Below are 13,886 nucleotides of genomic sequence, written 5' to 3'. Positions count from 1 at the left end.
GGACATACTGCACCTTCCCATCCAAAACGCACCCAACGGTGGGGGGGAGAGAGAGAGAGGAGCCAGAGCAGCAGACAGTGCCCAGCCCAACAACCCTGATCAACAAAACTCACCCTTGTGCAGTTCCTCCTGCGGTGTGGAGCCTTGCGCACCTTGTACTCCTCTTACTCGCTCACAGTTGGTGCAAAAGAGTTCAGGGACGGGACAGTGTCGGCTGTGTCTCTCCAACAGGAAGACGACACACAAACACACTAACTCCTCTGGCCTCTAATTAGCTAGCCTCGTGCAGATCCTGCTCCGAACCCGTGCTCCCAAACAGGAAATGCTTTGTTCCCAGAGGCTCATCCCCAGACCACGCGGTTGGAAGGGGTGGGGGGCAGCTGATTTCTCCCAGGAGGGCTGTATTCCTGACCCCAGGCCCATACAGACCCCCATTCATGGCAGCTCAACGCAACGAGAACATTCCCACACTTGGGCCACAGTGTCGCCCCCTGTCCTCCTTTCTGCCTCCCCCCTCAGGAGCACAGCCAAGGTTCACCCCCTCGGGCCAGGCACATCTAATCGGTAGGCATTTCCTGTTGCAGACCCTCACATTAGAGCGCAAGGACGTGGAGCCCTCAGAAGCTCAAGTCCTTGGCAGACAGACAGATGGAGAGGAAGATGCACAATGAGACCAGCACTGTTCAGGAGGTAGTACGGAATCCAATGCCAACCTCTTCTCGACAGACAGAAGTGAACGGGAGGAAGTGGCTGTACAAGACTTGTGAGGAAGTAGAAGATGCAGCGTACAAACATGGGATTCTAACTTCATTCCCCAAAACTTCCGTTCCACTGTGCCGCAGGGGTGGACCTCATTAAACTGCCAAGATCATATGATACTAAATTAGGCACAGCGGCATCACTGCGCACTGCTCCAGAAGTGTACGTACATTTCTTTTACAGTCACGTTGTCAAGAGAGGCATCTCCATGGCAACGGGTTGAGTCAGCTTTGCAGGGAACCTTGACAGCCTCCAAAGCACAAAAATATCCAGGATTGAATTTCCATCAGTTCTAGCAGCGTAACTCACTCAAGCAAATATCAAAGGCAACGGGAAGCTCTTTAGCGGATCTGTGGCTGCTGTACAAGCGCACTGATGATACCTGTGATTCTTCCGCCATCAAACAACGCTCAGCTGAAATTCAGAGCAGGGTTGCCGATGTGGCAAGAGTTAGTTTGAATCATCAGCTGACTTGAAAGGATTTAAATGTGAGTGGAGCTTTGCTTTTGTTTTCCTAAGAGACTTTTGGAATAGACACAATCCCCCTACTGTTAAAGCTCATTACATTTTTTAAAATTTTTATTACTATTTTTCTTGCTGAGCCTCACAGCGGCCCAAATTTATCGGGGGTTGCAATCTTAGCTCTGACACCTACACCCTACAATGTCTCTCCCCCTTACTCTCCTCTTTCATCCCATTCATGATACCCAACTCTGAAACCACCTATTGGACCACAGCAAGGACAGAGGCATACTTTAGTGCCTTGAAGCATGGAGCTTCCAATCAAACCATTGCCCATGGTTAAGCCTGCCAACTTGAGCGCCATGTATCCTACCAAGAGCCTTGGTTCCATCCTCCCTGTCAGATTATTAACTGACAAAAGCCAAGTGTGTTACCATGGAGACCAACAACAATCTCTGTTTGCTGGTTTGGCATGCAGGCTGCCCATATCACCCGGCTGGTGCTCTCACAGCCAATGGGAATGTGAGAGAACTTCACTGATGCTCCTTATGAAAAGCTACAGAGCAAAAATCACACCTCAGAGATGTTAACCCCATCTCGTTTTTAGCCATCCACCCTCAGATACACTCACTTTTGGGAACCTACTTAAATTGTATTTCATTTTTTTTTTCAGTCTGTATGAGCTAGCAAAAAAAAAAAAAAAAAAAATCAATGAAAGCTGTATAAATTCCTGGCATAGTTGAAGGACAAATCCTGGCGAGCCCGCAACAAATGCTAACAAGGCTCTATCGACAAAACAGCCAAAGGACAGGTCATTATCAGAACATACAAAAAGCAAAAAAAACAGGAAACCGTTTGGTCAATTGCCCAAACTGGGAACATAGAGTTTAAGAGAGGAGAGAGAAAGTTTGTGGACATAGCACAATACATACACACGCTTCCTCCAGCCCAAAAGCACACCTGCTGAAACACAGGGGAATTGAGGCCAGATGTTAAACATAACAACAAATTTAGATTTCACTCGCAATCTAAACACTCAGTTGTTTTTACTTGTCTGATAACGTCTTTCCCCACTGACGGCGTCATCTGTAAATCTGCTCGAGAGGAGGAATAGTGGCAGAGGGGGACAGATGCGGAAGGAGACCCGCTCCAGCTGAGCCTTAATGACCGTCACCTGCAACTGTGTGGTGACTTGCGGGGGCCACCGACGCGCCTATGCCGATCAGGTCTCAGATTTGTCAATGGGAAGTAGGTGGATATCCCACGCCTTGCACTTTATGAATTCTGTGTCTCCTAGCAACAAGCCAGAACAGCAGCGCTCTCCACCTCGCCCCCCCCGTCCCTTTTCCGCTGTCTTTATTAGTTCTTTTCTTTACTCCCCTCTCCCTCACTCTGTGGGGTTCGGAAGTGATGAAGTTCCAACTTTTGTCTGGGAAAACATCACATCTTCGCACAAAAGGAAAAATTCCTGCTTGGGCGGCCTGAACAACCCCTCCCCGCTGCTGCCAAACCGTCGCCCCCACCACCTCCGCTCCCCTCACACCTCACACTGTCGTCATAGCGATGCTGTCGTCTCACATGGAGACAGTAGGTGGATAAACATGCAGAAAGATGTTTTCCTCCTGCGTTAGGCACACGGGGAAGGGGGTGGAGAGGTCCTTCCTCGCAATCTTCCACAGTGCACCTCCAGCCATAAGCACTGTTGGCCCCTGCTGGAGATTTACAGCACTGCACTACAAGCAAGACTCAAAAGGCTCCTCAACAGTGACCATTGACACACTGCAGGAATCTTCTGCACAACATGTGCCAGAAAGATCACCCCCTGACGGAAGAGTCAAGCGTAAGAATAAGGTGACAAACCACAAATTTGGAAAACCCTGGATTTGCGTGATTTTCAATGAACTCTGGAGACAAACTCCAGTAATCAACAAATACCATGGGCTGAACGGACAATAAACATCTCAAACTAAAGAACAAAATTCACTAGAGAATCACTAACAAGTCTTCTCTGTACTGAGAGAGCTGCATCATGACAGATCGGTTGGCACGCGGACACACCAACACACACACTTGTGATCCTCAAGCTGAGGATCCCACACCATGTGATCAGTCAGCATTTCCACAGAGCCCACAGAGAGAGGTGTGTGTAGCAGGGAAGACGTGCGCAGGCGGAAGCATGAGCAGCATCGAGCTCACCTCTTCTGCAGCGCATGTGAACTGCCCAAGAGAGCCAGGAAAGGGCACAAGGCTGCAGGGTTACCAGCTATCAGGTGTTCAGAGACAACATGTGTTGTTGATTTTCTAAAGGCGAAGAATTCCACATAACCTCTGCAAAGAACAAAGATACATGACATATTTCTGCAGATTTTAAGGCACAATTACTATTTATTTATGGAAAAAAATAAAACAAAATGTGTTTTCAAACAGTTTTGGCGCCCTTCCACTTAATCCACTCGTGTTATTTTTTTGTCAGGTCTCAGAAATAGACTTGTTACGCCATCATCCAAACAAGACAATCGCAGAGCTGAATAAATTCTCTGACCCACGGCCACGGGCTCCTCTAAGCAGCTGACTGAGCACCGAAAATAAGGATAAATGACTCTTTCAAAGCAGGGGAAGGCTATAAAAAGATATCTGAATGGCTCCTGCTTACAGTTTCCACCATCTGAAAGGTCATTTAGAACTGGAAGTTAAGGGGAACTGTTTAAGTCAATGCAAGATCTGGAAGACAAAGGAAAATGTCCAAGAGGAACTTCACATAGAGTGATCAGGTGTTCAAAGCATCATTCCCATGTCGCTACATAGAACCTGCTGGAAGACATAGCTGCAACTGGAGCAGTGGTGCATTGGTGCACTGTGCAACGCTACTTGTTCAAATACAATCTGCATGGAAGAGTCACCAGAAGGTGAGCTTAACTGCAATCTCATCACAAAAGTCAACTTAAATAAGCCAGTGGTGTTTTGGAATGAAGTGCTGAATTGTGACGAAACAAAAACTGAACTCGGGTAAAATGATCAAAGGTACATTTGGAGGCAAAAAGGAAAAGCATGTGGAGAACAGAACACATTGCTCACTGTTAAGCACGGGGGTGGATCTGTTATGCTTTGGGGTTGTGTGTCAGCAAGTGGCAAGGGAAATACTGTGCGGGTAGAGGGAAGCAGAGATTCCATTAAGTATCAACTTATTGTGCAACCAGTAGTCCCACAGCCAGTAAAGAAGCTGAAGCTGAAATGAAGTTGGATATTACAAGACATTGATCCAAAACATCCCTCAAATTAACCAGGAACTACTTCAGAAAATATTGTTTTAGTAAATTTTGTTTTAATGTTCTGGAATGGCCTTTAACGTTGACAGAATTGAATATTATCGAAAATCTGCACGTAGATCTCAAACATACAGTATGTGCCATGCAACTAAATAATACTTCTAAACTAGAAATATTCTGCCAGGAAAAGTAAGAAAAAAAGTCCTAAAACAAGAATGGAAAGACTGTTGGTGGTGGCTACAAGAAACATTTGGAGAGGGCGATTTCTACAAATGGGGGTGTTACCAAGTACTGACTGAGAGGGTGCTGAAACTTTTGCACATGGCATATTTTGCTAGTATGTTAAATTCAGCAAATTGCAATCGTGCATTAACATTTGCAGAAATGTGTCTTGCTTAAGATTGTTTGCTAAAGCAGTTGTGTTACCCCATTTTTCTTGAAGAAAGTGTGTAATTTGACAGAGACCACCAAAACTTTTGCACACAACTGTATATGACACTAGTGCATTGTCATACACTCCGTTTCAAAAAATAAAGTCTCACTCCTACCACTGTGCCAGAACTTGTCCCCTGAAGGTGGTTAACATTTCTCACTGCGAACCACTGAAGGCGGAGCCCCTCGCTGCCAAACACACGGGGACAAGAGCGCTCTCACTTTTGCAGGAGTGCCAGTTCTCTGAGTTACAATACGGTAGAGGTGCTTCCTTGCTGACAGCGCGCACACAGCAGTGACAGACAAGTGCACAGCGTCGGTAGTGATGGACACTCATAAATTTAAATCATTTGTGCGAGTGCATAATGTAAATCGGGGGATTAAAGTGAAGAACCTGTTCAGTTTCAGGATGCAGTGCATCAGTGGGCAGAAAGGAAGGAAAATGGTCCGTCGGCGATGTATGATTGGCACAGAGCTGACTAACAGTGGCTGAGGACATTGGAGCCACGGGGCAGTAAGGTACTCTAGAATAGCGTGGTGCAGACTGATCACAGCACAGTTCTGAGCTCGTCGCTGCCCGCTTACCTGTGTGTGTTTTGACCCGTGACCAGGGGCTGCTAAGACTGAGAACAGGTAGGGTAGGAGGGTTAGGGGTTACAAACCAATGGTCATTTCCAGCACTGCTTTGAAAACATAACAGGATCAACACACAAAGCTGAGATGTACGTCGCTTTGGAGAAAAAAGCGTCTGCTAAATGAATAAATGTAAAGCAGCTCCTGCAAATTGTCCATGTGAAAGTGTCAGACAGCATCTCAGTCTCAAACAAACAATGCGAGAGCACATTCTCGTGGCCACACACACACACGCCCTCCACCATGCTCGCAGTCAAACAGCAGTGGCAGAGGTACCGTTCAAGGACAGCAGACCCCACATACACACTGCTGCACTCCCAGAGGCAGCACAGGAATCTGCACTTTGACAGCGTTGTTCCGGAAGCCCATTAAAAACGTACACACATGCTGTACTGCAGAGAAGCTCAAATTTCCCCAGGGAGCCAGTCCTCAGGCAAGGGGAGTCATCCAGCGGACTGCAGGTCGACAGCTCCATAGAGCCCCTGGAGACCAACCGCCTACAGCTCCTCGCTCTCTCTGTTGCTCCCTCGGTCTCTGTCTCGCTCTTGGAAAGTGGTGTTTGGCAGGGAATCAATCCCGCTGTTGTTTCAACACAGGACCAAGGACAGGGTGGGAGGTGCGAGAACTTCAGCACCATCTTCTAGGAGTGACGGGCAACTGGAGTCACAGTCAGAGCTGCAAAACTCATCCTTTCTACAGGACCATGTACCAGAAAGTGCCGATTGTCCTCCCCCGGGTGTCCTAATTGGACCCTCAGCGATCACAGTCTGAAATGCTAAACAAGTGCAAGTCTCCCTGAACGCTAACTATACACACCTAACACTGATGGTGGGAGTTTGCAAACTGGATCATTCTTGTGTACAACTCACTCTGGAGGGGGGCCCTGGACTCAGGGTCAAGCCATGGTTGAACCCCCCCAGAGGTCTCTCAATGATGTGGATGGAAACAGCGAAACACGACTGATACAGGCATTGTCACGCACAAAAAGGTTTGAACAAGGACTTGTATCATCGCCTAACTCAAGAACAGCAGCATACCGGCTGCCGAAGCTCTTCCAGAGACGAAGTACAAACAAAAGTATCCAGTGTGACTGAAAAGCGTCTCCCAGTTAGCAACGTTGTTTCTGTCATCTTTGACTATGCAGCAATTTGCTGCATTTGACTTGGGGGAGGTTTACAGCACCAGGCTCGTTCCCAACAGCAGCACTGCGTCTCACTCCTGCTTACCTTTGCCATGTTCCCATGGCAACGCACCAACACACACAAAAAGCGCTAGTGGAACAAAGAGGCAACGTGTGCTGATGGACTTCACTGTTGCTCAGAAAATCGGGGGAAAAAAAAGCCACGCATCGGAATTGGCTCAGTGAGAGATCATCTTTTTTTTATCCCTGAATGATACATTATTAACGAAAATGTAAAAAATAAATCAAAACCCATTTTATTTTGAAAATGTTTGAGCTCCAGTTTTTTTCTAACTTTTTCCCCCCCAGAGTTAAGGCTGACACACGCTCGCACAATCTTACCATGAAGTGTTTACAGTACGTGTGTGACATCAGCAGCTCAACGCAGTGGTGCTGGACACTATTTGGACCGCTGTACAGACAGCTGCCTGCAGCCCAGGAAGAGGGTCTGCACACTTAAGTGTAGGGTATAGGCTAGGATTTAAGGCATGGACAGTTTATATTCACTATGCACAGGGAGAAATACAGTACATTGTATGGTACAATGTAAGGTGTGTGTAGGCCATAGAAGGGATAAATGTGTACATACAGTGTAAAATACAGTTAAAGCGTGGAAAGACTTTTTACTATGGAGATCTATGTGGCTTTTGCAACACGATGCAAGACGCAGAGTTCGAAACTGTGAGAACTTACTGTGGAAACAGGGACATTTACAGGTAAAGGGAGGGTGAAAAAAGAAAGGGACTCTTAAGGTGAAGGGGGTCATGTGCAGTACCTGAGACAATCCGGAGAAGCCCAAGGTTCGGCAGCCGTTGCAGGGTGTGAGCGCCTCCCAGAGGCCGGTTGGACCACAGCTCTTCTCCCCCTCATCCTCCTCTGGAGCGGGGGCCAGCGGAGGCGAGCGCTTCTGTGGGAGTGTGGGGGATGGGAGAGTAGCCATCAACACCAAGTACCCATCATCACCTGATACCCACCAGACACAGTACCCAGTCATACATCTGCATCTTGTACCCTTCAGCATCCTCTTCTCTTCAGCACCAGTACCTAGTCACAATGTGTCCATGCTAACCTCACAGCACATGAGCTCCTCGAGGACACAGTGTTGGAACTAATCTTTGGTTCTTCGGAGTCATAATAATAAGGGACAATAAACCTCATAAAAACATGGCAGTTCTGTAGAACGTCATCATGTGTTAGCCATCGCAGACTTCCGGGCCTACATTCCTCTTCTGTCTTTTATACACCATGAAACTCATCTACTTAACTGTGTGTACCCAAATAAAGACCATTCAAGGTTTCCATCATCCAATTCCAGTAAATGGAATTCACTAGATACAGAGGTGATTGATCCTAGAGCTTTCTACAGCAGGCCATACCAAGGAATAAAGCACCAAAAAAGAATGAAAAATAAAAGCACACAAGTAGTTTATAATGGGCCAATAAAGCAAAATACATAAATTAACACTATATACTGAATATTATAAGGAATACACACACACACCATCTGAAACCGCTTGTCTCATATGGGGTCGTGGAAAACTGGAGCCTAACCCGGCAACAGAGGGCGAAGGGCCGGAGAGGGAGGGGACACAACCAGGACGGGACGCCAGTCTGCCGCAAGGCACCCCAAGCAGGACTTGAACCCCAGACCCACCGGAGAGCAGGACCTGGTCCAACTCACTGCGCCACTGCGCCCCCCTTTTATAAGGAATAATTAAAGGCAAATCATATATAATAAAGAGTACATAATGAAATTGTTAAAAAGTAAGTACAATCCATTACCATGGACAAGGGTCACTGTCTGAATGAACATGCAGTGCTCACACCTACACACAGACTGATCAGTGTTATTATCCACTCCATTATTAATAACTGCTTGTGCACTACAGGGTTGTGGTGGTTCATAGGCTATCCTGCAAGCACTGGGTGTGGTGGGAAAGTACATCCTGGATAAAACAGTCTCTTTCAGGGCAATCACACACACACACACACACACACACACACACACACACACACTCAACATACACACACTACAGGCAATTTAGAGCCACTGGTTCATGTCTCTGGGCTTTGGAAGGAAACTGGAGCACTCAGAAGAAACCCACGTGAGCACGGGGAGAACATGGAAACTGCACAAATTTAGCTGGATTCAACCCCACATCTGAACCCACAGCTGCAGAGCTGCGAGTCCCGAGCACTACCTGCTGCGATGAACATTACCGAGAGAGTAACACTACTGTCAGAGCTACCTATCAGAAACTTGCCATGTGGCCCAGACAATTCAGTCCCTCTATAGGTGGGGTGAATTCCCACCACAGAAAGCTGTCTGCACATCCAAAGTCCTTGTCAAAAATGCTGAAGTCAACAAAACGGCTCAGATGTCTGATCCCTTGGAGGAAATAACCTTCATAACCTTTCCAGCTTGCTCCTCCAGGGAGGGAGGCTGCTAACATATCATACTAATTCCCCCTTGCTTGAGTTACACTGTGCTTTCCCAACACCAATATGCATCTTTCTCTCCATGTGTAGTGTACAAAGTAGGGTCAGTCACACATCCTCAAAGCATTATGCACAAAAGTCCTGCACAAAAGTGTGTGATAACATTGGTGTGTACTTATGCACACACCAATGTTATCACACACTTTTGTGCAGAAGGAAACCATAGCGACAAACTGACACAAGCGCACCTATATCAACACACCCCAGTTTCCCACCCAAACACATCCAGAAACACAGATCCAAATTGAAAGCCTCATTCTCCAATGTGCATGCACACCCCCCCCCCCCCCCCACACGCAAGGATTCTCCTCAACTGAGCACTGACCGTGCTGCAGTGTGTGCCCAGTGGGTCATTAAGAAAGACGAATGAGGTGGAGCAGGTCGGCTGGGTCAGTGAGAGCATTACTTCATCGACCCACGGTTCACTGAAACCTCAAGCACTGTCAAAAACCTCAATCGTTATCCATAAAGCCAGTGCAACTGTTCGAGGCAGACAGGATCTGCTCGCCCCGATTGCCACGGGATCGCTCTCAAGGACAACAGTGAGTGGGATGGGGGCAGGCAGTGTTCACAAGTCTGCTAGGCCCAGGAGCAATCAGTGAACTGGCCTAAGAGACAAACTGGGTTCGCCAAACCCGTCCTCCCCACACAGTGAAATGCTGAGGTTTGAGTACCATCACTCATTTCAGATCTAAACTGCTGAGTTTGTTGGTCATAACTGGAGGGGGGGGGGGGGGGGGGGACAGACAAAAGGACTAGAAATATTGTACGGACCCACTGGAGTAGTGTCTTCCGTGCAGCTTGGAACCCACAACTTGCTGTCGTCCAGCAGCTCTACTCTGAACTTTGCCCCCATGCAACCCATCCACCAGCACCTCACCCTGCAGACCTCAGTCTCGCCTTCTGCATCTTATGTTCAATGCCAGCAACCTCCACCCCCTGGACCCCCCCAAACACCATGGTGCAACACTGGTCACAAACAGCTGAAAACTCCACTGCTGCTGCTTCGAACCCTTTCTCATCGGCGAGCCACTGGGCACGCTACATATAGAGGTGTAGTGCTAAATTTACCACACACAAGCATAAATACTGCAGTGTAGATTGCCTGCACATCCCTGTGTGTGCAGTCTTGCTCTGAATGACACCAGCGAGCAGATTTCAAAAAGGAAAGAACCGTTTGTGCTATAAATACACAGGCAATGATTATATAAACAGCAGGAGGTGTACCCTGGCAGCTGGGCTTCTTGGTGCAGGGCGCCCTCTACTGGCCACAGGGAGCCAAGAGATGGAACTCGAGAGCAATAAACATTATTATGTTATGCCATAGGGAATATGTATTTGCCATACTATATGCAAGTACATATTTGGATAACTTTATATTGAAAGATTGAAAAGAATGCCTTTACTTGCCATTGCTTGACATTAATAGCAACCTCCCAGTATGAGATAATACTTCAACGGTTTCTAGGTCCTCCTACTACATCTTGTTTAGTGGCAATGTTGGCAATGCTGATCTTTAACAGATTACATGACTTGGACCAAAAGGCCCTGTCCTCCTGACCTTACTGATGCGATTCAGGGTGCCATTTCGTTGTTCATCAGCATGGCGACCACTGCTGAAGCTCTCCATGGAGTGGGAGGAGATGGTCTGGCATAGGTCTTCAAAGGAGCAGTCCCGATCCCGGCACATCTGGATTTCATTCAACAGCTTGGACAGCTCACCCGTCACAGCGTCATCTGGAACACGCACACATGCACAGAAACACACACACACAGAAATACAACGAGTGAGCTTTGGCTCAGTGCTGGTCTCCTACCACTGGCAATTTCAATACCTCCTTCAGAATCAGCAATTCTAAAACCATCAGTGGTCTCCATGCATGACCTCATTCAAAGGATTCTGGAAAGACTTGGTGATCTCATCACTGCATTACAATACATTACTTAGTGAATACCCTTCTCAAAAGCCACATGTGCAGATTGATGTACTACATATCATTTTGACCTGTTTGTAAGCCTGTACGATCAGAAGACTAAAGCAGGTTCAGTATGTTGCTTGAGGATAACAAATTCTTTCATGGGATTTAAACCTGTAACCTTTTTGTTACCCCCTGCCACCCAGCTTTCTGACCTCTACCATATATCAACATTTAGGACATTTGAATATTCCCCCAAGACATGTTGCAGGAGTGAGCAGCATACAGGCTGAGAGCAAATAAGGCAGTGAGGGTTAGTGGAGATGGGGGTGACTGAGAACGGAAGTAGACATGAGTACACCTGTTTCAGGTGTTCAGCACATTGTACAATAATGGAGGAGAAGGCAAGAATGTATCCCACAATCTCACAGAAAGGAGAGCGTTACATGCATTCACTCTTACCATACTCCATCTAACCACGCCCCTTTCCTCTGCTTGTACTGTAACACTTCCTTTTCTCTTCCAGCTCTATAACCACACTTGGTGACAAGACGCTTGCTTTAAATAAGTGCTAATGTGCTCTGCTCAGTGTTTGCCTTTGCCAGCTGCTCTTCTGTGCTAAGGGACACTGAGGTACCAAAGATAATTAAGATGCTTTAAGACGGTAGCTTGGCTGACAACAATGAATGCAGCATTATTGGACACAGGGAAAACTTCTTCAATACAGAAGAACCAATAACTGACCAGCAGGGCCAGCAAAGAAAAGGACTGCCAGTCTGCGAGCTGCACGATAAGCTTGCAGACTGCTGCGATACTGGATATCGGCTCAAACTGACAGTTCACATTTTCATCACTAGGGGCAGCATTTGCTATATTAAAAGCACCCAGCAATTGATTTCCTTCTGCACTGTGTACAATCTTCAGTCACGCACCCTCAGAGTGCTTCCTTTTCACTGGTTCAAGTGTCCTTCTGTCCTGCTGTCCAGTTTTGCTTCTGCTGAGGTTGTGAAAATGTTCCCCAAAGGTGATCCCAGGATACCCCCAAATTCCAACCAGCCCCAACACGCTCTAAGGTCCGCCCCGCAAGAGCACACAAGACCCACCAAGGGTCCACATGTCACAGAACCAGCTCCAGGCAGCTGTTGGTGCTTGACTTAACAGCAATCGCTTGGGATGGGTTGAGGAACGCTGCAGTTGGTTTGCTTTATTTGTTTCCCAGATTAAGACTGAAACACGAGTGCCTGTATTTACGGTGCTCTGGGACTGGATCTGTAATTTCCTTCTAACTACCGTTGGCATTATGTACTGAATCAGTGCTGCGGCGTGGTGCCAATAAAACAGAACTGTACCACTTAGAGAGTAGAAAAGGCTGTTACTTATTTATAGCTATAAGGTTTACGGCTCTTCAATGGACACGACATCTACTGTCGGCTATGGAACACCTGTTCTGGACAGGAGTGTCTGTAAGACAGAGAAGAGAACAAAAGAATAAAATAAGCAAGTATGCGAAGGCTGACCGAGCCTCAGAATGTCAGTACGCCTTCTCCTACTGCGAGCTTCCTTGCTGCGAGACGTTCTTTCTGGCTGAGGTCATGGAGGGTCAGACAGAGAGCGGCAGAGCTGAATGAGGTAGGCGTGAGGGGGGATGGGCACAGAAGGAGCCTTACTCTTGATCCTGAGGGAGGGTGAGGCGGCCGGGGAGGACACAGAGGTACGGGGCGTGGGTACTGGACAGTGTCGAACCGGCTCCTCTATCAAACTCTTGCTGTCCATCTCCTTGGCCATGTACTCTAGGGAGGGAGGGAGAGAGACCACAGAACCAGTAGGTATAAAGTAAGTGAATGAGAGGGGAAGAGGGAGACACTGTGCCACCCCCCACACACACACACACACACACACACACACACACACACTCATTCAGACAAATACACAGGAACACACCCTTATGTGGTATGAAATCCTTGCGGTCCTCAACCCCACTGGGAGTAGAGGAGAGAGCCAGCTGTGGTCAGAGGTCAGCACAGAGGGGTTCTGGGAAAGCAGTAACGGAGATAAAACTGCTCCAGGAGAGTACGGAGGCAGCGGAGGAGAAGAAAACAAGCTCTTCCTCTCAGCCTAGAGGGGTGATCCTGGTGTACAGGTCATCCTTTCTGCTTCTTGGTTTAATATCCTCCATTGAGAACATCAGGATAGGGAGCACGGTACATACAGTATTAGGGCTCTCAGTCATATCCTCATCATATGAACCGCAGTGGTGGAAGCCATATCCTGGACATGTGGAAGATATCAAGGATGTCTCATATCCTACGGGAGGAAGCGACGTGGCACTCGTAACTCATCTTTTCTCAAAGTACTGAATCTTCGCAGCACAGTATCGGGTAGTAAATATTCATCTTGCATTAGTCTTTGCTTAATTACTGAGTACTGAGTCACAACTCAAAGGCTGCGGCTAAACACACACCAGAGAGCACTCGTTGCGGAGCCCTTGCTACGTAGCTCTGAATTTCAGCTTGGCAGATTAAACGGTGTTGAATCACCTTGCTGAGAGTAAAGCGACAGCACGACACACACACACGTACACGCACGCATGCACACGTGCACGTGCACGCGCACACACACACACACACACACACACACACACACAAACCTCCAGAGCAGTTTCTATTCGGAGGCAGGGAATGGAATGTGAATGATACGTTCCGTCTCTCCGTTGGACACAACGGACATGGTGATTTTCTA

The 13,886-nt window shown here is 47.5% G+C and overlaps 1 protein-coding gene across 8 annotated transcripts in view; it reads right to left on the bottom strand.

Annotated features, from left to right (window-relative positions):
• Window positions 1–13,886, bottom strand: part of anks1b (ankyrin repeat and sterile alpha motif domain containing 1B) — a 115,057-nt gene that overhangs the window by 58,670 nt on the left and 42,501 nt on the right. For all 8 annotated transcript variants that reach the window (XM_018747291.2, XM_018747290.2, XM_018747289.2 and 5 more), the window contains exons 7-9: window positions 12,815–12,937; window positions 10,793–10,968; window positions 7,508–7,639 (exon numbers count right to left, since the gene is read on the bottom strand). In XM_018747291.2, the coding sequence (XP_018602807.2) occupies window positions 7,508–7,639; window positions 10,793–10,968; window positions 12,815–12,937 (431 nt within the window). The remainder of the gene's footprint in view (window positions 1–7,507; window positions 7,640–10,792; window positions 10,969–12,814; window positions 12,938–13,886) is intronic.

Source organism: Scleropages formosus, chromosome 2 (assembly GCF_900964775.1).
Source record: "Scleropages formosus chromosome 2, fSclFor1.1, whole genome shotgun sequence".
Lineage (NCBI taxonomy): Eukaryota > Metazoa > Chordata > Actinopteri > Osteoglossiformes > Osteoglossidae > Scleropages > Scleropages formosus.
Note: the sequence above shows the minus strand (reverse complement) of the source record. Positions and strands in the feature narration are given on the sequence as shown.